The sequence below is a fragment of the Melanerpes formicivorus genome, unplaced genomic scaffold, assembly GCF_026170545.1.
Source record: "Melanerpes formicivorus ecotype bairdi unplaced genomic scaffold, bMelFor1.0.p_v2 SCAF_92, whole genome shotgun sequence".
NCBI lineage: Eukaryota > Metazoa > Chordata > Aves > Piciformes > Picidae > Melanerpes > Melanerpes formicivorus.
The window spans coordinates 1,225,878-1,252,268 of NW_027142444.1; the positions used below are offsets into that span (position 1 = coordinate 1,225,878).

The 26,391-nt window shown below is 45.0% G+C and overlaps 1 protein-coding gene across 4 annotated transcripts in view; it reads right to left on the reverse strand.

Annotated features, from left to right (window-relative positions):
• ARHGAP10 (Rho GTPase activating protein 10) overlaps nt 1-26,391 on the reverse strand; it is a 120,913-nt gene that overhangs the window by 44,096 nt on the left and 50,426 nt on the right. For all 4 annotated transcript variants that reach the window (XM_068165747.1, XM_068165746.1, XM_068165745.1 and 1 more), the window contains 9 exons: nt 24,715-24,809; nt 22,946-23,027; nt 21,837-21,879; nt 20,504-20,569; nt 14,476-14,550; nt 8,982-9,069; nt 8,102-8,160; nt 5,355-5,460; nt 4,568-4,727 (listed from right to left, as the gene is read on the reverse strand). In XM_068165747.1, the coding sequence (XP_068021848.1) occupies nt 4,568-4,727; nt 5,355-5,460; nt 8,102-8,160; nt 8,982-9,069; nt 14,476-14,550; nt 20,504-20,569; nt 21,837-21,879; nt 22,946-23,027; nt 24,715-24,809 (774 nt within the window). The remainder of the gene's footprint in view (nt 1-4,567; nt 4,728-5,354; nt 5,461-8,101; nt 8,161-8,981; nt 9,070-14,475; nt 14,551-20,503; nt 20,570-21,836; nt 21,880-22,945; nt 23,028-24,714; nt 24,810-26,391) is intronic.

Consider the following 26,391-nt stretch of genomic DNA (forward strand, 5'->3'; position numbering starts at 1 on the left):
ACGCTGGTTTAGATATTCCAGTCCCACTGAGATTTTTTATTCCAACCTCCTCCCTTAATCTTCTTTCATTTCTTAGATGTCTTTTTTTATCCTGTTTTGATTTTTTTTTTGGGGGGAGGGGGGTATTTTCCCTCTTAAAATAGCGTTCAGGGAATTGAGAAACCAAGATGGCTCACATTACCACTGAGGCTTCTCCAAATGGCAAATAAATAAGCACTTTGAGTAGTGATGTTCATGCCAGCGAGCAGCCAAAACATGACAGCAGCAAGATGAACATGTTCATGCTCTTTGTGCTGCCATGGAGGGACTGCTCTCCTGCCCAGCAAGTCAGAAAGGAAGACCAGAAATGCCTGAGCTCTCTAGTCTGACTCCCTTGGAAAGAAATACCCTCGAGACTCATCTGGGGGAGAAGAGAAATCCAAACCTTTGTTGGTTTTCAGGGTCCGAGTTGACTACCACTTTGCAGCAGAGGATTATTGAAAGGCCAAGTAAATATTGTCCCAGGCATTGCACACACAGCTGCAGCCAGCCCATGAGTTTGTTGCCTCAAGAAAAGGAACACCAAGGAAAGGTAAAGCTTCAAAGCAAAATGAACACAAGGGCGAGATACAAGGATGCATTTCCTGATGCTTTTTTAGTGAAGGGAAGGATATGGGACATGGAAATCAAGGGAAACCAGACAGATATGGCAAGGTGGAAAGGGAGAAGGCAGCCAAGTACAAAATCACACTGACCTGAAAGATCTGCAAAGGGCAGGGAGACAAGTGATGGTGCACACAGCCCAGGCAGCACAAAACATGAGAATCCCAGGCACAACCATACAAAGGTCATTTCATATCAAACCTGAACATGCTACTCCTTTGCCCAGGATATTGGGCTGCCCTTCCCCTGCAGCTGTGTGACAGAAGCAAAACAATTCACAGGTCTCCTTTGCCTCTGCCCTGGCCTCCCTTCCACAGCAGATGGTCCTCAGGGCCCTGGGTAAAATAGTGTCTTGACTTGGGTCTACTTAGTACTTGTTTCAAACTAGAGATCCACTTCCACAGCTCATCTTCCCTGGACACAGAAATACTCTGCCTGGAAGAGACTTCTCCATAACTGACCAGCAGAAAAAAGCTAAACAAGTCTTTCCTCAATGTTCTTCCATCCCCTTTTTGATCATTGTGCAGTTCTTACGTCATTTTTGCAACACATCAGGTTGCACAGACTACTTGCAGCATTTGAATAGAATTAACCAGGTTGGAAAAGACCTTTGAGATCCTCAAGTCCAACCTATCACCCAACACCATCTAATCAACTAAACCATGGCACCAAGTGCCCTATCCAGTCTCCTCTTAAACACCTCCAGGGATGGTGACTCCACCACCTCCCTGGGCAGAACATCCCCATGGCCAATCTCTCTGAGAAGAATTTCTTCCTAATATCCAGCCCAAACCTCCCCTGGTGCAGCTTGAGGCAGTGTCCTCTTCTCGAGTCTCAGCATTGGTCTGATTTTGCAGCACATCCACTCCTCAACCCTCTCCAACTGCTGCACAGCCATGGTTTGGGAGTACGAATACAGCCTGGACACAAGATGAAAGCAGTACTTTCAGGTTTCCAGCTAGCAGGAAACAAATGTACATATCAACAAAGCTTTAAAACAAACAGCTTGATGACCTTATCTCGGGGCAAGTCCCCATACCCAGGTTTCCACACACAAATTGCACAGAAATTCTCTAATTAGGACTCAGTGGAGTGATGACAGTGGAATGACTGCACCAGGATTTCAAAGCTAGCAACCCAATTAATTACATTTCCTCCTAGAAATGAATTGTGGATCTCCCTCAGTAAAGCTGTCCACACAAGGCATAATGAATGTTGATGGAATTTAAACACATCTGAGGAATCAGAACCTTTTGTTTTTGCCATTCTGCCTACCAAGTGACTGTATTCAAAGCAGAAATGTTGAGGGCTACTGCTTCTACAGTTTGGAAGTTTGTTAGTCATTCCATTTGCTAGAGTGGGAAAGCAAAGCCTCCCTGCAGGCTGCCAGAGACATAAATTACACATGCGTGGAGTGTGAAGCGTTGCTTCAAGTCCGCCCGTGGCAGCGTACCTCCATCTTGACTCCATCACTCCTCTGCAGCTCCAAACTTCACTTCTATTAGCAGAAGCTGCTAAAAATTAGCAGAGGCAGAGTAGTGGCTGAATGAAACATTTGAAAGTATTTTAACCCACAGCTGGTGACTTCTGCTAGGGCTTCACCAGGGCTGTAAATAAACGCAAGCCTCTCACAAAGGCTGAAGCGCATAGAAATCCAAACCAACACTGTAAAATGAACACTAGACTGACAATAACTCTGCTGGCCATTAGGAGTAGGTCCCTGGCCTGCCCTAAATGAAGAAGGCTCCCTTGCAAAAGCAACAGATTTAATTCAGTGACAACATTTTTATAATGCCTTAACACACCCCTCTGCATTGCCTTGGCCATGAATACACAGAGGTCACCCTTGGGGCTTCTTTCCATCTTGGAAGCAGCTCTAGTGTGGGAGAAGTTGCTGCAGGCACACCACTGATGGCAAGTTCACTGTTAGAAATGACAATGAAATGACAGAAACCCTTAAAAAAACAACCCCAAACCACCAACTTACAGCCTTCTAGTTCTAAAGAAGGCATAAAACCAAAGAATTATGGAGAATTATGCAGCACCATTTGGATGCACTTTCCATTCCCTGCTTCTCTGCGTTCTCAGAGGAGCAAGGAAGACCACACAAGCAATATTTCAAGCAGGAAACTGAAGTCCAGTTTGCAAAGACATGTGACTGAGCTGACACAAGGACAAGGTGCTGCCAGTCTGTAGTTATCCAGTGATTTGAATAAGCATAACTCAACCTGAAGGGTGTTCTTACAACACCCTGGCTCTGCTCACACTCTCCACTTACTGGAATTTGGGTGCTCACTGAAATCTCTTCAAAACCATGAGCTTGCTGCAAGGGTAAGCTTGAGTTACAAGGTCCAAAAGGAATACAGCATGGCTAACCCTTCCTGGAAGAGTTATGGCTTCAGAACCTGAGCCATATCTGCAGCATGGTGTTTTTCCACCAGAACAATGCCATATCTGCTCAGCAAGTGTGTGTGAGGGCAGCCTTACAGCCTGAGTCAACCAAGCCAGCAAGCCCCACCGCCTGGCTGCAGCTCTGCTAACAGAACCTGTGCCCAGTGTGCACCGTTCAGGCAGGCACTCGAATCCCATCGCCAGGAAAACTTGAGACAGATGTCACCTAGAGTAGATAAGACTTTGATAGCCAATTTCAACACTGTTAACCTTGACAAGAAATAACTATTGCAATGCTCAGAGTGCTGAAGAAAGAAGAGAGGAAAAAGCACATCCTGGAATTTTTCCCAAAGAGCTTTTTTTGGACAACAAGAGCAAGGGAGATGCTGCCTGTCCTCCCTGCCCAAGCAAAGTACCTCAAACGTCCACTGCCAGGAGTCAGCTTGGCCACAAGGGACTCCCAAAGGAATACTCAAAGGAGGAGACCAGTAAACAACTTTTTTCCCTCCCCCTTACTATTTTTTCCCTTTTCATTTTAATTTCAGGCCCCAGATTACAGGCAGTGATATTCTGGACAGCATCTTGTACGTGTGAGGCACCTCAGTAACTGGCAGCTGCCACAGCAGCAGCTTCTATTTTCAGTATTATCTCAAACGCAAGACTTAAAATAACACAAATTCAGCTGAAAACAAAGGAAATGTTAATACCTGGCTCTCTCACCACAAAATTCAGAGTACAGTAAAGTTGGGTGGGGTTTTTCACTCTGTGAACTTTGAGAAAGATGAAGACGTAGAACAAACAATCCAGACTGGTCAAAGTGGAACCATAGAATGGTCCAGGCTGGAAGGGACCTCCTAAGCTCATGCAGTCTGACCTCCCTGCAGTCAGCAGGGACACCCCCAACTACATCAGGCTGCCCAGAGCCCTGTCAAGCCTCACCTTGAGTATCTCCAGCACTGGGGCCTCAGCTGCATCCCTGGGCAACCTGTTCCAGTGTTCCACCACCTTCATAGTAAAGAACTTCTTCCTGATGTCCAATCTAAATCTGCCCTTCTCTCGTTTGAAGCCACTGCCCCTCACCCTGTCCCTGCAGGCCTTTGGGAACAGTATAGAACGGAAGAGCTAAAAGCTGAGCCTGGGTTTTCTCTTTTTTAGTCTTGTATCCCTTTTGCTCAAGAAAAACCAAAACACAAACTAAAACACAAACTAAAACACAAACCAAAACACAAACCAAAACACAAACCAAAACACAAACTAAAACACAAACTAAAACACAAACTAAAACACAAACTAAAACACAAACCAGACCCATAATGGAAATCTCTTTGTGAACACCAGCCACAGAAGCACCACCACTGCCAGGAGCTATGCATTCTGGAATGCCAGTGTTCCTGCAAAGAGGAATACTCTTTGAGTACAGTCAGAAGCATGGAGTGTGTAGATGATGATGTTTAGAATTAAGCTCACTTGACTCCACTCTCCCCCCAGGGCCTGGCAGACTCTTTCAGGCAGCGCTCCACACACACAACTTTACCTTCTCGTGATTTTCTATCAGGATCTCAACAACGATGTTCTGAAACTTGAGGTCCATGATGGCTGCTACAGTTTCTTCCTGCGGCCTCATTAAGGTTGGTCCGAATATGACCCCCAGATTCGCCACGGTCATTAGATTCCTCTTGGCATGCTTTGAGACGCTTGTTGAGAAGAATTGAAGGAAAAAACAGGAAATGGGTTATGAAAAATTTCCATGGCTGCTGGAAAGCACAGCCTACAAATGAAAACATGACGTTTCCTTAATCTATGCTTTAGGAGCTTGTTTTGTGCATGGTTTCTTCACACGCAGTCTTGCTGAGCTCTGGAGAGCAGCAAGGCCATTATTCCACTGGCAATTGGAAAAACAAAAGCACTCTCTTACTGAACTTAAACATATAAAATGCACTTAGCCTTGGACCAGGGCAAGTGTGAAACCAGCTTAAATTTGCTAACAGATCTCCACTATTCACTCTGCCAGCGTTTGTGAGAAGAAAGTATAATGTTCCCTCCCTCGCTTCGATCAAACCCTCAGCTGCTGGCAGAGCTGCTAAAGTAAATACTTATAGGTAGAGCCTCATTAAGGGCTTCCATTCCTGCCCTCGCCGCCAAAGCACGCACTGCCCGAGCCTGGCGTCCTGCCTGCTTCGGCACGTTTGGTGCTTGGGACCGTGCACGGCAGCGTCACCATGGGCTCTAGCACCAGCTACACACAACCAAGGCCCTTTGTAGTTAAAGGAAGGTAAGGACCAGAGCTCTGCCCAGGAGGGGAAGCAGCTCACAACACTTACTTGGCTAAATGCTTCACCAACATCTCCAGCATCTCCTTGTTCTTCTCTGGGAGTTTGTGGACCAAGAAGTGGATGGCATTAACTCGAGATTCAGGGCTCCCACTTTCTATGGGACAGAGAAATCAGCAGCTACCTCAGAATGAAGTGAAAATTAAACAAACCCCACAGAAACACAAAGCTTCTCCCACCTCTGCACGGAAACATACTGCACACACTTTGCCTCACATGCATCTCCAAACTTAGCCATGCTGAACATATGTGCTTTGTTTTCACAAGAAAACTTGCTCTACAATTATCAACTCATTTGCTTATTTTCTGAACCCATCTTTCACTCCACCTGCAAAAGGATGCCTTTGTTCATCTATTTTTAAAAGCTGACAGATGTAGTTATTGTTTTGCTGGGTTGGACTCATCTGCTCATGAATATACTGCAAGGTAAGGAGCTATGTTCCAGGGTGCCACAGAGTGGAACTGGACTACTTTACATTTTAGCACCATTAACTGATTGTCCTCGTCATTAACATTCAGGTTTGTTGGTACCATGCAGCTAATGAGACTGCATTTATACCATCTAGTATTGGAAACTGTGGAAGAGAAAGCCTGCAGAGGATTCATATGCTCAGAAAGAGAACATTTAATGACCTCTGAAGACACAAAAGAATAATCTGAGTGAGACAAGTGTGATAAAGGGCCCTGAAGAACAATGGCCTGCCTCTGGTACACAACAGACAAAGTGTAAAGCAAGCATGGAGCTTTCTTGTTTGTTTGCTTGCTTGTTGCGTGTGGAGATGAATAATTCCATTTCAGGTTTCACAAGTACACAGATCAACTTAAGGATCTATAAAGATTAAAATAATCCCCCTTCCTATTTCTCAAAGTTGGACTCATTACAAAATATTTTACAGCTTAGCAAAAGCTGCAGTGAGAGGAGTGGAAGCATTTCTGCTGTACACAACAACACTTAGTACAAGGCGGCAGATAAAGAGGAAAACTTGGAACCTACTCTGAACGCAAGGAGCTCTGACACCAGGACCACTGCTCGGGTCCCATTTTACTCCCAAGCAACTTAGGTTGTTGAGTCTATTTGCTATAAAATATCACCATATTTCTTCAGTGCATATTGCTACAGATTTTGCTTCTCCCTCCCTCTGCATATTGCTACAGATTTTAGGGTTGGGGCTTTTTTATTCTTTCGCCGCAACCATCCCTGCACAGATTGCAAGAAAAAAGGCTACCAAAATGTAAAGTGTTTAGCTTCTAGTCAGCTAATCAAAATTCAGACAGCTAGAAACACAAAAGCCTTCTTTAAAGCAAGACTATTTTACATAGACATGAAATCACAGACTCTAATTACAGAACGGCTCAGCAACTCGATCACGAGATGCAATCGGAGTTTATACGGTTTCAGTCTACAGTGATACGTACAAAGAAAAGAAAACTGAAAGGAAAACCTTTTCAATGTTGGCTCCCTCCTCAATAGCTTCAGAGAAAAGGATATTCCTTGCTATTCCTTGCTGGCTTTTTATAGCCAACATAGGAAACAACACTGACTACCTATTTTTAAGCTTACCGGAACACAGATCTGCAATGTTGATTAAGTTTCCCTCCCCACTCAACAGAATCAAGTGCTCTAAAAAAAACCAGCAATGTTTGCTGCTTATGGACACTGTGCATTTCCAAACCTGCAATTTTAACTGAGCTCCCTTAGTGAAGGAGGCTAAAAATACAGAGAAAGGAAAATAAAGCGAGAAACTGCTGGCAAAACTCTGTAGGTCAAGAAGTGATTTGAACATTGAATTTGCAACACAAATGGGCAGACAGGATCTAGGTGAGCGCTCTGAATCGTGTCCCAGCGCTTCACCTGCCATTTGGCGATGGATTTCATGGGCTAAATCTCATCCGGAATGGAGGACCAGGAGCGAAGGTATTCTGCAGCCCTGGAAAGCCATTGCAGCAGTGCAAAGAAGATAAAACAATTGTCTTGAAGTTTGTTTTAATTTTGCTTCCCACAGTTTGCCAGAAGTGCTACAGGCTGGGAAGGATAAAAAGGGGGGAAAAAAAAAATTCAGCTAAATATCTGTTTGATTGTTTGCCAAAAATTCTCTTACACAGTTTCCCCTCCATCCTCTTCAAAACAAATTCCCTGTGCATCAGATACCATACAGCTGAACTACAAATGCTGCTGTGCCTTCTCCAAGCCTGTATTTGAACTGCCACAGCATAATCTGGCCTGCTCCTTCCTTTCTGCTGCTAATGCATGAGGAATGCTCACACCAGCCTGCAGACAGCGCTAACAAGGGACTGAAAACAAGGGTCGGGCGGCTGTGCTGCGAGGATTCGGATGAGCTCCAATTAGTTTATTTTCTCTTACTGAGCTTCATGCTCTTCATAAATGGAATCTATAAAAAATAAACACCAAAAGCTCACAGGCTAAGTATATCATGGTAGAATTGAGATAGCAGGAATGAATGCTTACAGTGTCTACCCAAAAGGGTTTTTCCATAAGAGAAAAAACTGCACTCAGCCGAGTCTGTCGTGAGCCTGTCCATGGCCAGACCGCACGTGGCACACACCGGAACTGAAAACTGCTTTCAACTATGGATTTTTAAGGCACTTATCATTGCTTATTCCCTTTTCTCCCCCACTAGGTTGAAGAATTTTCCTGAACTTGCACTTGCAGCACTCTACTCAAGCCACAGCAGAACCCCAAGGAAAGCTTTCTGCGTGAGCTGCTCTCAGATATTTACTGGCAGGAACGATGAACTCTCCGTGCAACTCGTGTGTCATCAGCGGCTCCGGAAGGCTTCTGTAAAACAAGGATGGCAAAACAAACGTAGCTACATTTGTTTCTCTCTGTATTTACTCTAAGCAGGAAACCTTTCTAACATACAGCAGTATAATCCTTGTTCTAGAGGCAGCCATTGCTACAGTGGCCCTTGAATCACAGAACCATTTCAGTTGGAAAAGACCCTTAAGATCCTCCAGTCCAACCATTCTCTAACTGCCAAGGCTGGGGCTAAGCCACATCCCTTGGCACCACATCTCCACCTCTTTGAAACACCTCCAGGGACACCTCCCTCAGAGCACTGTTCCAGTTTTGAGAATGCTTGCAGTGGACAAGTTTCTTCGAATGCCCAATCCAAACCTCCCCTGGTGCAACCTGAGGCCATTTCCTCTCATCCAATCACTTGGTACTAGGGAGAAGAAACCAACATCCACCTGGCTCCAACCTCCTTTCAGAGAACTGCAGAGAGCAATGAGGTCTCCCCTCCACCTTCCCTTCTCCAGGCTGAACATCCCCAGGTCCCTCAGCTGCTCCCCTCCAGCCCTGTTCTCCAGACCCTTTAACAGCTTCATTGCCCTTCTCTGGACCTGCTCCAGCCTGCTCCAATGTCCTTCTTTTAGCAAGGGCCCCAAAACTGAGCCCAAGACTCAAGGTGTGGCCTCACCAGTGCTGAGTACAGAGACACAATCCCTGCCCTGATCCTGCTGATTCAGGACAGGATGCTGTTGGCCTTCTTGGCTACCTGGGCACATTGCTGTAGGTAACACAGCCCAACACACTCCATAGGAGAACTAGAACACAGAAAGCAAAGTCTAAGGAACGAACGAAAGAGAGAGGCTTACCGCAGATACTGCTTCATAGCACTTGTAATTGTCTTCACTTCCCAATCCACAGAGTTTTCCAGGTCAACTTCATTGCAGGTTTTTGCATCTAGAAAATAATCAGCAAGAGAAGAGGGACATGAACAAAGGGAATTCCAAATATGCATTACATGGACTGCAAACACACTGAGTCTGGACAACATATATTTGCTCACCTAAACATAGAATAAGTCCTTCTTATTATTAGTTAATACCAAGAAGACTTAATAGCATAGAATCATTGAGTGACTTGGGTTGGAAACAAGGATCATCCAACTCCAACCCCCCTGCCATGGGCAGGAACACCTGCTACCAGACCAGGTTGTTCAAGGAGCCATCATACCTGGCTTTAAACACTTCCAGCCTTGGAGCCTCCACAGCTTCCCTGGGCAACCTGTTCCACTGCCTCACCATTCTTGTGGGGAAGAATTCCCTCCTAACATCTAATCTAAACTGAGCTTCCTCCAGTTTGAAGCCATTACTCAAAGCTCTCTACAAATTCTATTTCCACATTTTGTTCTAACAAGTATTTACTGTTGACTTCTTTCTTTAATGAAGGATTAAAAATCACTTTCATGTAAAAAGTTCTCTGTAGCAATTGATATTTTCACACCTTTAATTAAACAGAACAACATACACAAACACAGAGAGATGTACAGAAACAGCCTAGGAAAGAGCCCCCCTAAGCACAACCTCTTTGCATTTTGAATGATGAAGGAAAAGAGAAGACACTGACAAATCCCTTTGCATTTTTTCTGTAGGGCTGCTTGTGAAATGTCATTTTGGACCGGTGATGGAAGTAGCCAAAGTGCACTATGAAAACTCTTACTGCGTGGAAACCTTTGAGAGGTGCTTCAAAGGTAGAAAAGGATTCTTTCCTCTACTAGATGGCCTGAATATTCCTGAAAATATACTTGTTTGGCTGACCATTTGCCAGGTTCACTCCTGACAAACTCCTATCTTCTCACCAGGTTGGTAGAGTCTTACAAGAAGAGAGAAAACCGAACTGCTGCAGGTCTGAACGACCCATCAGGTGCAAGACTTCTTGACAGAAGACAGAAAACAACACAGCACACTGGAATGTTCTGCAATCAAAAAAACAACCCCCACACCAGAAACACAAACACAAAACCCCACACCAAAGTAGCCGATAGATTCAGGTGCTTAAAACTTCTGTTGTTGTTACTGCTCCACGCTCCCATCCGTCAGCAGGCAGAGATGACGTGCTGACTAGCTCATACAGCTCAGGAGCCATTTGTTCCTCGGCTTGTCAGACAAGCGACAGGCACGCTTGAGAAAATCAAATTAGGGCCCCTGATTAAAGGTGCAGTCCTTTTACAGGGACTAAATAATTCTGTTCTAAAGGCTGTGCCAAGCAATTATTCCTGTAACTGAATATTCTCCCTCGTTATATCAATTATTTAAATCTCATTTGAAAATACAAGTCAGATAACATTTCCTACCAACTTGTTCCCAGCCAACCACCACCCAAAATACTCCAGATTGTCTCAGGAATACTTGAGATTGTATCTTTCCCCCTCCCCATCTTTAGCATGTGAGCTGTTTCTCTGTTGAAATCCTTTTTTTTTTTGACAAGAAAATCTTTCTCCTCAATTAATTAAATAAAAACTGCCATCACATCAGAGCCTACAGAAACCTGGGGAGGGTTTCTTACCAAGTCACTGTGCAATATCTAGTTTTCCACTATCTGCTTCATAACCTCCTTGCCAGTCAAAGGACACGTTCAGATATGTGAAATTTGTTGATGAATGTGTGGAGGAAAAGGATCAAACAGCTGAATTCCAAAGCAAGTCTCTTGAAACAGAAAGCACTGCTGCAATATTTTCATTATCTCTTGGGATGGAGGGAGACAAAAAACCCTAAAACAAACCAACCAACCCTACAAAAACCCAAACAAACCCAACAAACAGACAAAAAAAATACCATAAACCAAGAAAGAACAAACTTTGGCCCTGCTGCCAAACCCAACCAACCCCTGGTTTGATTGCAGAAGACTTCCAGACAGTTTTTGCACTTTGGGTTTGACAGCTGCTCTGCACAGCTCTGTGCCACATCATTCCATATATTCGACTCTTCCTGCTCCATCTTTTCCCCTCTGCTTCCTACATCTCAGGCCTTTGTGAACTGGATCTTCAACCAGGATTCCAGAAGTGAATTCTTGTTCACATAGCAGCCCCTGTGCACTGAATGGCAACTTTATGCCTACAAAAATAGCTGTGCAGATCTAGGGAACAGCTTTTGACAGACCAGCTCTAAATGCCATGCAAATCTTTCTGACAATAAGGGAGGCAGAGTTTATACAAACAGTCCAGCTGACTAAACTAGGTTAGGAGGTTTCCTGTGCAATATGCCCACTGCAGGAGTGTATGCATAATGTCATTTACTGTATACAAAATAAGAAGCCCAACTGCTTTGCAACTGGCTTGCTGGTTTGGAAAAGGCAGAGCTAGCTCAAACTCCTTTTTTTACAGCATATAATGTCTGGCATTTTTCACACCAGGCAGAATCAGAAATTCAAAGCAAACTCATCAGTAGAAACTCCAAGTGCTTGACAGTTACTTCACCTGGAATAAGAGTCTGTATGAAACTGACCTATGCAGGAGTTTGTCTGTAGGCAGCTTGTCTGAAATGAGCCCCTGCAGCTCTGTCATGCAGATCACAGATGAAGCAGGAACTGAGCCTCCCAATGGCTGGCTGCACTCTGACTCGCTTCTAACAGAATCCCAGAACTTTGCAAGTCCCAGCTCTGTATCCCTGCTTAGAACTGAGCTATCAGAGTCATCTTTTCCCTTGTTTTCCTCACCAAATGCTTTACTTAAACTTGGACAAGATGATTGCTGCCACAGATATCACCATAGGACAGTGGTAGTCACAAGTAACTTTGAGGACTAGGTACAGTACAAAGTTCACTTATTTTAACTCCCAGGAGACTTGATGGGGTGCTTGGTGCCATGGTTTAGTTGATTAGGTGGGTTGGATTGGTTGATGGGTTGGACACGATGATCTTGAAGGTCTCTTCCAACCTGGTCTGGTCTATTCTATTCATTAAGCCTCATTTTACACAAGACTTCTATTGACTCTTATCCTTACATTAGAGATTAAAACCTGTGCCTTCAGAGCCTCAGAAGAGCATACATTGGTCTGCCCATGGTCACTTGGCTTACTTTCAGAATATTTTCTGTAGAATTTGGGAAAGAGAGACAGAACTACAAGTTATTATGTCCCTGGTTACCACCTGGAAAACTTTCTTTTCCCACTTTGGGCCTTCCACACTGTGAACCTCATGGCCAACGACAGGTAGCTTAAAATACTTTGAAATCTCATCAAACATTTTGAAATACCCAAAGTTAATGAGGGGGTTTGATGATTCTGAAAGGATCTTTCATGTAAAAGGGTACCTAGGAGTATACCCAGAGACAAAGGATTAAAGCTTAATCAGTCATTTTGAATTCTCTGTACCACTGTCTATCAAAAAGAAACCCTCTTTATTCTTCTCTGAGGACAGACAGATGAAGAGCACAGACAGGATCGCTTTCAACAAATCACCAGACAAAAGAGCACCTGCTTGCACCCCAACTTTTCTCTGCTCAGTGTTTTGCCTCATCTTGCCATCACTGTACTCTTCCTACTTCAAACAAATATATGGATCTTGGGAATGACAGAAAGCATTTGGAAAAAAACCCAACACACACAAACCTAAGTGAAAGCAGATGCTGGAATCCCCAGTAAACTCTTCCAGCTGCTACTGAACCCCTGGCAACCTGAGGCTATTTAATTTGGATACCACTAATGGCAAAGAGGAAAATTTGCCTGCCAGAGCTGCACGCCCAAGCTGAGCCAGCAAGCACAGAACTGAAAAACAGCTGGAGATATCAAATGCACTCAAGCAAGGCTCTCTGAGTGATAACACGTCATGCTTCCTATGGTCAACAGCTAGAGATGGTTATTATTTACTGGGGCTAGCTCCAACGCAGACAAACAGCCATGGGAATCTGTTCCAGATCAGTCATTTTTATTAATCCCAGCCTGCAGTTCCAAAAAGAGCCTTTTGCTGCAATATTTCCAAGACACAGACAGGTTTATGTGCACTAATGGAGAACTTTGGGGTGCTGTTAATATTGATTAAAAGTAAGCTCTCATCAATTAAAATTTAGCAAGGTCAGGATGACAGTTTGATGTGACACGCAGGTCCTCAGGCCTGATGGCTTATCACTTCTGAGGAGACAGCCTGCTGGAAAAGTGAAGCAAGGAAAAGAGAAAGTCTTACAGGTGGCACTGAACTGACAGCAGCATAGAATATAAAAGCGCTTTGTCATTCACATAATGTCTGGGGTAATGAAATGAATTCACTTTCTGGCTTCCTCCAGTTTGCAGTGCCAAAGAACACTGTGTTATCAGCACAGATGGAGCATGCATGGTTCTGGAGAAGAGCCTGGTGCAAACTGCAAACAAGCTTCTTTGCATACCAATGAATCCCTGAGAATCAGACCTTTGCTGTCAAGTGACAGGTTTGGAAGCTCTATAAAAATGAACTAATCCCAGTGGTCTTGTCTGACTGCATGTACTGTCAGTGCTCAGGACAAGGAATTGGGAAGCATGGCACATCTTGCAGTCATGGCTACTGCTCTGGTGAGAGGTACCAGGTAGAGGAAGGATTTCATCCGGGTGCCAATACCTTTTTTCCACCACCCCTGCCAGGGGACAGCAGAGTGGCAAGAGAACTACAGTCACTGGGATTAAAGATGCATCAAAAGGTACAGATAGAAAAGTGGGGGGAAAAGTTACTGGGAATAAACTTACAAATAAAATGAATAACTAAGTCTGACAAGCTACACATGGCTAACCAGGTATGAGACAGTCTGAGATGTTACCCATATGTAAGAGCTATACTACTAAGTTTATAATAACAAATCTTTTCTCCATCTGTCTCCTGCCTTGCACATAGTTATTATCAATGTGTATCTCATATTCCTCCCCTGGAACCAAAGAGCTCTCTGCTAGTAGGCTGAAACTGCCTTATTTTGCACAGTGATCAACTGAAGGCAGGCACAGGCATGTTAGCACCTGTAGATCTTAGCCAAGGGTGGAGAGAGGTGGACACTTCAAACAGTGAAGCAATGAGCCTCAAACTTCCTTGAATCTGGCACTCTGAATTTTCTGCTCAGGCCCCATTAACATCAACCTTGCACAAAGCCCATGCTTTGCTCCCACACCTCCCATTGTGGTACTCTTACTTTACTCCTACCAACTGGTCTTGGTCTTGCTAAACCAGGGGAACTTAGCAATGACATGGGGACTATTGGCACGGACTAAAGCAAACTAGATTCAGCCCCTGTAGAGAACTGCTTTTAGGCAGCTGCTTGAAAAATCAAATGTTGACAATAAACCAACAGGAAATAAATCACTGGCAAGGAAAAACAAAAACAACAAAAAAGATTGTAAAATAGAGGCATACCCATCAACAAACTCAGAAGTCTCTGGACCTTTGAACTCACCCCCACAACTCTGTACAGTCCTTGGTCATTGATACCTGTTAGGCAAAAGGAGAGAAGAAAAATAAAGGCAGCAGGTCAGTCACAGTCAGATTTAGCAGTCAAACTTTTCCCTGGGCAACAAAATCTGCTGCAAGGCAGACAAACTGCACGGCATTCACACAGTCATGAGAACACCACCATGAAGTACTGCAAGAGTCCTTTGGTTCCCCTGTGTTTTTAAGGTAAGTTTGTGCTCTTTTGATAAAGGTTTCATATCTCTCTGTTTCACTTCAGGAACTGGGAGCAGAAGCCAGCAGGGGCAAACCTTTGCTTGAAGCCAGAAACCAAAGAGTAAAAACATATCACTGGCTGTTTCCAGACCTTCTTGAATGCCATTTGGCTACCTCAGCATCCACATTCTAATCAGCAAGAACTGAACCAACAAGTGCTAATTTAAGATTTCTTTAATAAACATAATTTTGCCTTTTCCCAACTATGTGGCTGGCAAAAAAGAGTTTGGATAAAAGAAAAACTTGAGCCTATTCCCAGTCCTCCAAACCAAAGCTTTTCATTTGATATCTGAGGCCTCATTCCAACCCATTGTGGTCCACATCCTAGTTCTGTCCAGAGGCACTACCAAAGGTTACTGAATCTGGTTCTGGCTGTGCTTGGGATGAGTAGAGCAGCCATAACCAGCAAAGGATTTTCAATCCTCTATTCCCACTTCCTATGGGCCCTGGACCACTTTCCTGTCATTCCTGTGTCCTTCTGTAACACACATTCACCTACCCACCCTTTGTCTTCCCCTGTTTTTGCCTTCTTTCACCATATCCAGTTTTGTCCTCAGGGAAGTACAGATGGGAACAGAAAATGAAGGAAAATGGGAGGGAGAGAAGGGGCAAGGAAGAAAAAGGGCAGAATGAGCTATGCCTGTGTCTGCTGCTTTGTTTCAGAGTGGGAGGTAAAATACTGCAGTCCTGAGGCTGACACAGATGTTTGAGAGGCCACATAGGAAACCATCTACAAACATCACCATACTCTACCTCTACATTCACATTGGCCTGGAAGAGTGGAAAGGCCACAGAATACCTCCAAGGAAAGCTTTTCAAATAACAGATTATGTGGTAATCTTATTCAAAATATCCTTCAACAAAGGAAGACTTGTGGAGAATTCCCAGCCTCAAGAGCAAGCCCTTCCAACCCAGAGAAGGAAAATTAAAACCAGTCATATGAGGGAAAAAAAAGTTTCTTCCCAAATAAATATTAGATGAAGGATGTAAAAATCATTAGCTGTTTAATGAATTACTGTCTGGCACATCCCTAATACACAGCAATAATTCTCAATACTTTGGAGAGAACTTCACATTTTCTACCTCCTCCTGCCTCGCCTCCCTACAACTTTTTACTATTCTCTCACCCACTCCTCATCCTCTCAGTCTCCAGCCTCTTCAGCCACCCCCGATCTCTGGGAGCCTGCTGAACTCCCTGTTAGTGCTGCTCCATCCTTTCTCCCAGCAGGGAGCTGATGGACTGTGGCAGCAGGGGCTACTCTCAGTTGCTCCACCTGGGCAGAACTGGCTCTTTTCCTTCCCTGGGGATGCAGGAATCACTGTAATGATGCTGGGTCTCAAGGTAGATGTCATCCTCAGAGCTGGCTCAACTTAACAGAACAAGCCAGATCTGCAGTATGAGCATCCAACCCCATGTCTCTAGAGTATGTTCCCAGTTTAGCTGTGCACATAAGAACCACAAAGCTGAGCTACATGGCTACAGTACTGTTCTTCTCAAGATATGAAGTTATCAACCCAATCAAGTAAGTTTTCCACTGATCCCCAGAACAACACCTTTAATACTGTGTCACATCTTGAATACTGTGTTCAGTTTTGGGCTCCTCACTCCAAGAGGGACACTGAGTACTGCAGCAGGTCCAGAGAAGGGTAACAAAGCTGGTGAAGGGTCTGGAGAACAGGGCTGGGGAGGAGCAGCTGAGGGAGGTGCGGATGTTGAGCCTGGAGAACAGGAGGCTGAGTCAAGACCTCATTGCTCTCTACAGCTCCCTGAGAGGAGGCTGGAGCCAGGTGGGGGTTGGTCTGTTCTCTCAAGCAGGAAGTGATGGGTTGACAGGAAAAGACCTTGAGTTGTACTAGGGGAGGTTCAGGTTGGACAACCTCAAAAGGGTTGTCAAGCCCTGGAACAGGCTCCCCAGAGAGGTGGTTGGATCTCCATTGCTGGAGGTATTTAAACCACGTGCAGATGTGGTGCTGAGGGACGTGGTTTAGCTGCAGACTTGGTAGAGTTAGGCTTACAGTTGGACTCTCTGATCTTAGAGTCCTTTTCCAGCCTCAAAGATGCTCTGATTCTAACAGTGTGAGAGCATTCTATGCACCACTTAAAGACTCTCAGCAATGGGAACCAAGCAAACCAAACAAAAAGAACCAAAAGAGCCCTGGCCCTCGATTCCCTCCAAACAAGGATGCATTTGGAATCTCTCTTAAGAGCAGCAATTATTTTTCACTTCCAAATTCTCAGAGGTGTCCAGGAAAATTCTGGTACAAAAGTCACACCAAGCTCCTTAATGCTGTGCCAAAATGCATCACACTTTTTGTAATGCGATGTCCTCCGCTGCTTTTGCTACACCAGAAGCAGCCTTCTGCATCCTACGCCAGAAGCCAAAACGCTGGAGAAATCCTCTCACAGCCAGCTCTGCTTTGGCTCAGCTCAGAACTTGTTCTGTGACTTCCTGTGCTTCTAACATTAAGGCTTAGAGGGAACCAAAGTGTGCTGACCCCAAACATACATTTATGGGCTTAAAAATAATTAAGGTCAAACCCCAGAACCTACAGCTCGATATTAAACCAGACACGGTGCGCAGAGAGTCTGTGAAATGACAGCGGCATTGAAACTCCTACAATCCTCCAGCAATAATCATGAGTCTGTGATAGTAATTATCAGATAATTGATCAGTTTCAACTTCATCAACCTGAAAAAGCACAGCTAATTGCCAGCAGACATCCAGAAGTGCAAAGAGGAATATAATATCTCAGCGTAGCTTTAAGTGATACCTTTAAACATGCTCCTAAGTGATGTTTTATTTAAAACAGACAAACCTGGTTTGAGACAGAAGTATTTCTGATTTAATCTGCACATTTCAGATCCTCAGCACATCCAGGACTGATAAGGCTTGGCATTTAGAGCACACAATTGACAAGATGACTCACTGCAAGGAATAGCTTACCAGCGGCTAGAGCCTCGCAGGGTTCAGAGGCTGTCTGCCGTGCTGTGTGAGCAGCTCAGCCACTCACTGTTGGCAACTCTGAGCTCTGCAGCACAATTTCCTTCATATTCACACCACCTCAAGGTGTTTGGCTGTCTGATACCAGTGCTTGGCACAGGTACACCGTCTGTGGAACACGCTTAGAAAGATGCGGGTACTGTAAGCAAACCCACTCATCTCTGCTCCTGTGAGCAAGGTCTGGGGGCAAGCTGCTCCCTGGCTGGCATGGCACATGGGCTGCCACAGACCAGCACCAGAGCTGCAGAGGCAATTCTGGCTGTCAAGCACAGCAGCAGCCATACAAGTGACACTCTCGATTCAAGGTAACGCCAGGGTTTCGTTGTTACGTGCAAAGGTTTCCTAGCTCCTCCTCACCATCTTTCTTCCTCCCGAGCAGACAGACAGCTCGATGCTGCCATCTCTCTCTGCAGCTCCGATTAGCAGCTCCACTACGCCTGAAACCAAGACAAACGCTGCTCTGGCAAACACCTACCACATCCTCTTGCACACCACTGGCACACAAAAATCTGCTCAGAGTCTCCACAGCTCTTGGATGTTTTATCAACTTTCACTCTGCTGTATCACTCTCAGTCCAGAATCGTAAATCCAATATTCCCAGGAGAATCCCAAAAGGTTCTCTCAGAAACAAACCAGGAGAGTGCACACAGCCAGCCTGGGGCTAAGAGGTGAGAGACAGGCAGCAGCCCTCGATGGCTCAGTGTCTCCTGCCAGGTACAGCACAATGCCTTGTAAGGCAGTGCCGAACCAGAGGCTTCCATGCACTTAACCAAGGCACTGCTTTTGATGCTGCTCTTCATTCAGAGCCAGTGAGTCCCCTCTTCAGCTGTAGAAAAGGGAACCTAACTGAGGAAGAAAGGATCCAGCCATTGACAAGTTTACATTCAGTATCTCTGCTACAGTCTCTCTCAGTAGCAGACTTGTGCTATGACATGACAAGACTATTCTCAGTTTCCACCCACACTAGACTGTCCTCTCTCCCCACCCATGCCAACCTCACACCCATTATGATTACCAGAGATAAAAACATGGCACGCAAGCACAGCCTCTGAAGAGGCATCTGTCCTCTTTTCTTCTGCTGAGCATAACTTGCCTTTGATCTGTTATTAAAGTAAAATACTCCAGTAAAAATTGCTTTCAGAACAGGCATAGGCATCTCCAATCTGCAGCCTGAAAGATGAATTTTCTTCATCAAACAACTATTTGGCCACATCTTTCTGAGGAGAACAACAGAATGTTCTCCTGGCCTTCCATTTGTGTAGCTCAAAAGACATCAGCAGGAGGTCCTGCAGGGAACAGAAACTGATGCTGCGGGAATGCTGCAGTCATTCTCGTGGATGCAGTCAGGATTTACTTTGTTAGGCTTTTTTTCTTTAAATGCAGTTAATATTAAGCTCAGGATTGGTAAACAGCAAACCATCAACAGCTGCCTGAAAAGCAATGCTCAAAGCAAGTTCATTGAAAGAGAGCTCAGTGGATTGCCAAGCTCCTGGCAGGTCTGGAAACCCTGGGGAGAGAAATCTTTATTGAATACTGATTTGATTTTATTAAGTGTTCCCCAAAAGTGAGCTAACAGATAGAAATCCTTTTCATTGGTAGCAATTACCACAAAGCACTCCACAGAATACAAGTCTTGGAAAGGATGTGTGCAAGGGGTAGTGGAGCTGCAAGGTTTCCAAACACAGGAAACACTGCAGCTAACTTTGGTAACTCCAGCTTTCTTCCCAGAGTGCTTCAGGGCAGATGCCACTTTGGAGACAAGCTCCTGATCTCTGCAAGCTCATCATCTGTCTTGAACAACAACACTAAGTGAGGTTGGTCATATGTTTTGCACCTTCCTACATAGGTAAATCAATGCATAAAGAACAGAGTGGACTTGAACCAACACCCAGTTCAATCTATCCACACACAGCCATGAGAGGAAATCCTACATCTAACCCAAGCAGGCTACCTGACCACACATCCAACCCAAGAAGACAACTTGCAGAACACTATTTGACTGCACCTATAGGCCATGACCAACACTTAGACAAATGCTCACTGTGAGCACGACTCACAAGGTATCGTAAGGTAACCAGCACTGTGCTGTAGAGCAAGAGCAGCCTTTCATTCCACGACCACATGGTGCCCTGCTCATAAAATCTGCCTCATTCAGTGCAAAGAGAAGATCCATTCTATACCAGAAGCAGGGTTTTGCAGTGAAGGCAACTTATCTGTGGGATGCCAGCTTTATCTGCAGTGTTTCCCAGCTGAAACACCCAGATGGTAATTGCCAGCAAGTGAAACGTTTAAAGTGATGAGGCAGGCAAACCTTGTCTGGAAAAATATTCAAAAGAACAGAGTGAACAAAAACAACAGCAGATAGAATATGGTCTGGAATAACAGCTTCAATGCATCACACAGGACTGACACAAAAAAAAAAGAGAGTCCACAAGAAAAGAGATTTTGGATACTTCTTCCTCTGGAAATGCCAAATTCTCCGGTACCACAAAGGCTGCTTGGTCTTACTAATCACCACAGAATTAGTCAGGGCTGGAAAGGACCTCAGGGATCATCTAGTTCCAACCCCCATGCCATGGGCAGGGACACCTCCCCAGCGTTAAGCCTCCCATGCTGAGTCTTTCCCAGAGATGTGCAGGAGACTACACCAGCCAGGCCTTCATCCAGAGCAGAGCAGCTGTTCAACCCCTCCGCACACAGGCAGGGCTGATCATTACCTCGTGTCTCAACAGCACTGATGCACTTTTTGATGATGGTGAACCCTATCTTATCCAGCTGTGCACCTACAAGGGAGGGAAAAAAAAAGGAGAAATGAACAGTTTTAAAGCACCATTGAAATGATGTCTTTCAGTGAACAACAAGGCTGGACTTCTCACAGCTAGCACTTCTCAGGCACAACTGCAGCTGCTCTGGAACTGGAACATTTCACTGCTTTTTCTAGAAAACATTCCCTTTTCTGCTCCAAAGCTCTGCTTAGGCCAAGCAAAGGCTCATTCCAGTGGTGGTGGCTTGACTGAATGTGTTCACAGCAGCAGCCTTTGAAGAATGGGCTCTCTGATTAGGTACATATGTTGGCAGATGCCAAATGGAATTCAGCAGCACTTACTGCAACATCGACAACATCTGAGAGAGTTAACCGAATGGGACAGGGATGTGCTTATGATGAAAACACATAATCAGCAGCAGCAGGGCTTTGAGTCCTGCCCTAAGCCAAAGAAATTCCCACACTAGAGCTGTGGGGCACATGCACATCCTCTCACAGCAGTTAATGACCTGACTGCATAAAAGCAGATGCATTAGCAGGACAACAGCCGAGAGCCAGCATTCCTTCGCTGTTCCTAGCTCATTCTTCTTCTTCACATCAGAACTTCACTTGAGAGCTTACACTGTAACAGTGCCCTTCCCCCAGACATCTGTCTGTCTTGCTCCTGCAGGCCTGGTCTGGCACCACAGAAATAAAAACCTGTGGCCAAGCTTCCCTTCATAACGACACCAAGATCCAGATTAAGCAACAATTGAAGAGCAGAGAAGAAAGAAGCAAGCACAATTTGCCTGCTAGTGCGAGAAGGATCGCTGGCTTTACTCAGAGAGGAAAGCTAACATTTCAAGCAAGCCATCTCTTCTGCTTCCACATCATGATTTACATTTTAAAGACATGCATTCAGTTTTTTGCTGACCTTCGTGTTCAGCTGTAATTGCTTTTAAAGCCACCCTTGTGCATTCCAACAGATGTGTGTGCACAAGCTGGATTAAGAAATTGGGATGCATTTACATACAAATTGAGCCCCCTGTTTTTTGACTTCCATTTCAAGCATGAGGTGAAGTGGCAGACCCAGAGTTCTTCTCTAGCTCACCTCCAGATCTACAATGCTTACATAAGTACTGAACTGCATTACTGTCAGAAATCTTTTCATTACAAATCCACAAAAACCATTCAGGTCTCAAGAGTGAAAACAGTAATTGTGTTGGATCAACACAAAATTCACCTCTGCCTCTCTCAGTTGTAAGATGTGGACAAAACCCAGCTTTAACAGTAACTCAGGTACTTACTTCCCTCTCGTTTGGCACTTGCTTTGCTCACGCTGATGAAGAGCTAATGCAGGAAGAGTAAAAACAACAGAAGTCATTTTAAAGGCTGTCATGAAAACAGAAACAAGCCACCCCCAGGTCTCAATGCCCAGCAAGCACAAACACAGCTGTCTGCAGCTGGAACGTGAGTCCTGCAACTACAGCAGAGCTCTCACAGTGGGATGAGAGGTCTGTGCCCCCTCAGACAGCAGATAATTGCACTTGAAATAGTTTCACTTTTAAGAAGTTCTCAAGAACTACAGTTCCTTGGGGAACAGCACAGTGCCACAGCCACTGAAGTTAACTGTGATTCACATGCTCCATGGTCCTGTGCTTCTCTGCAGGTTCATTTCCCACAGCTCAAGTTCACCCAAATGCTTTGAAGAATGCTGGGAGTTACATCCCAGCTCAGCTTTCCCGGAAGCTAGGAGCTTACTGGGGAGTCCAGCCCAGGCAGCATGTGATGGTAACAAACACCTCTGCAGATGAAGCAATGTTTCCACAACAATGCTGTCAATAAAACCTGCTGCTAGAAGAGAGAGCCCTGCTTGTGTCATTGCCTAGAAACCCCCAGTAGACCAATGAAACAGTTATAAGCATAACCTGCAGTGTGTTTCAGGTCTGCAGTTCAAACCCATGCCCTGATGTGAACCAGACATTAAGTGAATTCAAGCATAACCCCAGTCCCACTAATGGATTGGTTTCCATCTAGTTTAAAATACATAGAATATCCTATAACTACACCAAGTCTTGTCAGTGGAATGCAGACTGTCAGCAGAAGGCTCAGTGGACATGCCAGACATTCTTTAGCACACCAACCTCAGCCTGGTGATGGGAAAGCATTTGTAACACTCAATGCTGTCATTACAATAACAAATATTTCATCATTAGGAGTTCTCGGAGCTTTACTGAGTTCCTCATCCCTCCTCAGCTCTATTTCACTTTTACACTTCCTTCATTAAATCTATCACTTTGCAAACTGCATAATCCAACTTTGTTCAAGTATAAATGGAATCAGGAAGCAGAGAGTGAGAGAGTGTCTCCACTGTGCTATAAGTGAATATTTAAAACTAAAATATAGTTGAGCTTACAGCTTCTTTCCCATCCAAGGCTTCCATCCACAGCTTCCTGTCTTCCTCAGAAAATGCCTGCATGGTCACAGGAACTCCAGGCCTGCAAAGGTACCAAACACACTGAGAGACTGCATCCATCAGCAACTGAAAATACCCTGTCAAATCCTACTCCCAAGTGCAACAAAACAGCCTGCTGTCCTGAAAGCCAGGGTTGGGGTTGTTGATTCATTACAGACCACTGCTCATCTCTAGAACAATAGGTATAGGACTGATACACACAGCAGGACAGAGGAACAAAGAGAGTGAATGTAAGCTGCAATATGTTTATTTGCAACAGCTCATTGATAGCCTGGAGATTCTTACAACCTCAGTAGCATTTCAGCAGGATGCTGCTCTTTAGCAGTAGGAAGTCTTTTTCCAATCCCCAAAGACCTCTGCTCTCTCCTTCAGACTTCAATTTCTCTCCATTTACCACTAGTAGCCTCCAACAGCAGAAACAGAAAAATCCTCCCTTCCCAGTGGCTCAGGCAGGCTGCTGGCACCATTAGAGCTTATGGTCACAAACACAGAATGTAAAGAACAAAAGGAACTGCCTCAGCTCTCCTTCTCAGAGAGAACTCTGAAAACGTTCAGCTAGTTCCAAACGATGCTCAGGTCACATGCAAGGCTGCACAGCTGCTGCTGAGAGGGCCTTCCTAAAATACTACAGTCTCACCTCCTTCCACAGCAGAGGAACAAAGCAAAACCCCTGGCCAGCAGTCAATCCCTGTATTTTTTAACATGGAGAAGCCAAGGGATAAATGTGCCCTCAGCTGCTAGCTAGGAGACGAGCTAATGGCCTGCAGCACAGGACTAATCTCCATAGGAACATCTTGGTACCACACACATATATTATTAAAAGGAAAGTGTCTGATACCAAGGTCACAGTGGACTAGTTGTGTCTGTTATAGCTGGGCAGAAAGATGAATTAGATTTTTCCCACTTGGAGCAGAGAAGAGAATGAGAAACTGTTTTTCAGGATGAAGGAAGCACTGCTCTCCATCCATCTCTGTTCAAAGCCCAGACACCCATCGAGCAGAGATGACACAGAGGGGACAGACTGACATTTCTCATGGCACTTTTTTAGCAGCTTTACCAGACTCAGCTTGAAATCTGTTATTCACACTGACCAACACACTGACCCAAAAGAACAACAGGTAAGCCACATGCTCAGATGAAAAATGCAAGTTCAAAGCATGCTGTAGACTTGTGTCTAATGCCACCTGAGCTGTAAATGAGCATCCTGTCATCTGCACAGGAGCTGGATGCTTTCAGGTGCACTGCTAGCTTCACATTCCTCTGCCCACTGCTCACTGCAGAGATGGGCATGCCTCAGGCAGCCCAGTCTGCCCACAGGAGGTGGGCACAGCCTCTGAGCTAAGGCTGCATATGCATATGGTCCTCATCACCACAGACACATTTGCAGACCACTAGCAGCCATGGGACAGAGGGGCCTGGCAGCAACAGCCACACAGCACTGGAAGTGAAGGGCACTATGAATCTGCTTGGAAAAACAAAACCAAACCAAACCTCACTTTCCCAGGATTTGAGGGAGGCCACAGGAGAAATGGAGAGGAACTTTTGACAGAGGCATGGAGTGACAGGAGGAGGGTTAATGGACACTAGGAGGAAATTCTTCCCCATGAGGGTGGCGAGGCACTGGAAGAGGTGAAAATGCAACAGCAATATTCCAGTACTGTTAACTGGTCCTTAGCAAGGAGTGCTTCCAGTGTGTTCCACCAGCTTACCTGTCTGAAGCTTCCAAGTCAAAACAGAATCTCCTGTCTGTGGTATCTATATTTCTTTTAGTACAATATGTAAGGACGAAGAGCTCCTCATCCCCCTGGAAAAGAAAGGTTTTTATGTGCTTGGCTCTGGAGTGGCGAGCTTCAGTGAGCCAGTGACACAAACTGAGTGAGGGACATTTACATTCACACCATGGCAAAAGCTACACTGACAGCTCACTGCTTTACTCAAGTCCCTGAAAGGAGGCTGTAAAGAGGTGGCTGCTGGCCTCTTCTCACAAGTCACAGCTGGTATGACGAGAGGAAGTGGAAGGGAAGCCTTAGGTCAGACATTAGCAAAAGTTTCTCTCCTGAAAGGGTTCTCAAAGACTGTCTCAGGGTGCCCAGTTAAGTGGCTGATTCCCCATCCCTGGGAGGGCTCAAAAGGTGTCTAAATGTGGTGTTGAAGGATATGGCATAGCAGTGCCCCTGGCAGAGTTAGGTAACGGTTGCACTGGATGATCTTGGAGCTCTTTTCCAGCCATGGTGATTCTGTGACACTTGCCAAAGAGCTCACTGATGGTTGCTGTCCAGATCTCTGCACAAGAGCACTCAAGTTCCATGGCTGTGGTTGGGATGTAAATGCAAAACATGGAGTCTGTTTCAGCTGGTACTTTACAGCACGGCACAGCCCCTCAGGGATTTAAACTAACACAAGTATTTGCCTAGGAAGAGTTTGCATCTGCTACAATGTAAGCACCAAACGAGCCTAAGAGACTTCTCCCACTCCATGTCAGACAGTGCCTTTGGTAGGAAAGGTGATTGCTGCAGTAAATAAAGTCAGTGCTCTTTACTGTCTGTTACAGGTCTCACTGCAGCAGTCCATCCTTCAAGGCCAACCAACCCTCAGCATTCAGAAATCAAACTCATCTATGAACACTGCATGAGCTGTAGCAGATATAATCAAGATTAACTGTCCAGTTTAATCACTGCTTGGCTTATTCAGCACCTCCAGACACAGGAGGCTGTCACTGCAGGAGGAACTGCATCATGGGGAGACTCCTTTTCTACAGCACAAATGGCTTCATAAGCATTTCTGAGCCCCAAATGCCTATGCACATACTGCAGTGACTAAGAGGCCTCACTGCAATTAATCAGGATTTTAAACATGCATAAAAGTCCTGAAACGCTGAAAGAAGGCAAATGGCACTAATTGTCCAAAGCTTTTCCAGACTCAATGTGTTTGTGAACACAGCCAGCCCTCAAAGTGCAGAAAGCCCTCTCCCCCCTGCCCAAGCTCATGGGATATAATGCCCTGAGAGAACCCCAACTGCACCATTTCCTAACCAAATGTGAAGATCAGGCAGGGGGCTGCGCTGACAGCAGTACTGACTCCAGCAGTATTTTCCACCTTTGGATATCCTTTTTCCCTTGCAACAAAATGCATTTCATCCATATTAATGCCCTCATTTAACGTGTTGTCTCTGCAAGAGCCGAGTGCCCTCAATTCCCAACTATTTCAAGGGGAATTAAAGCCATTTAAAGATAACAGTGCCTTAGGTCTTGAATATTTCAGATGCTATCAAAGATAGCTGAAGTTACATTCAGTTGTCAGTACAAATTATGTTCCAGCTAAAATCTGCTTCTCCAGTCCTTCTACCTCTGAAAGAAAAACCTGGCTGGAGAATATAAGAAAGACAA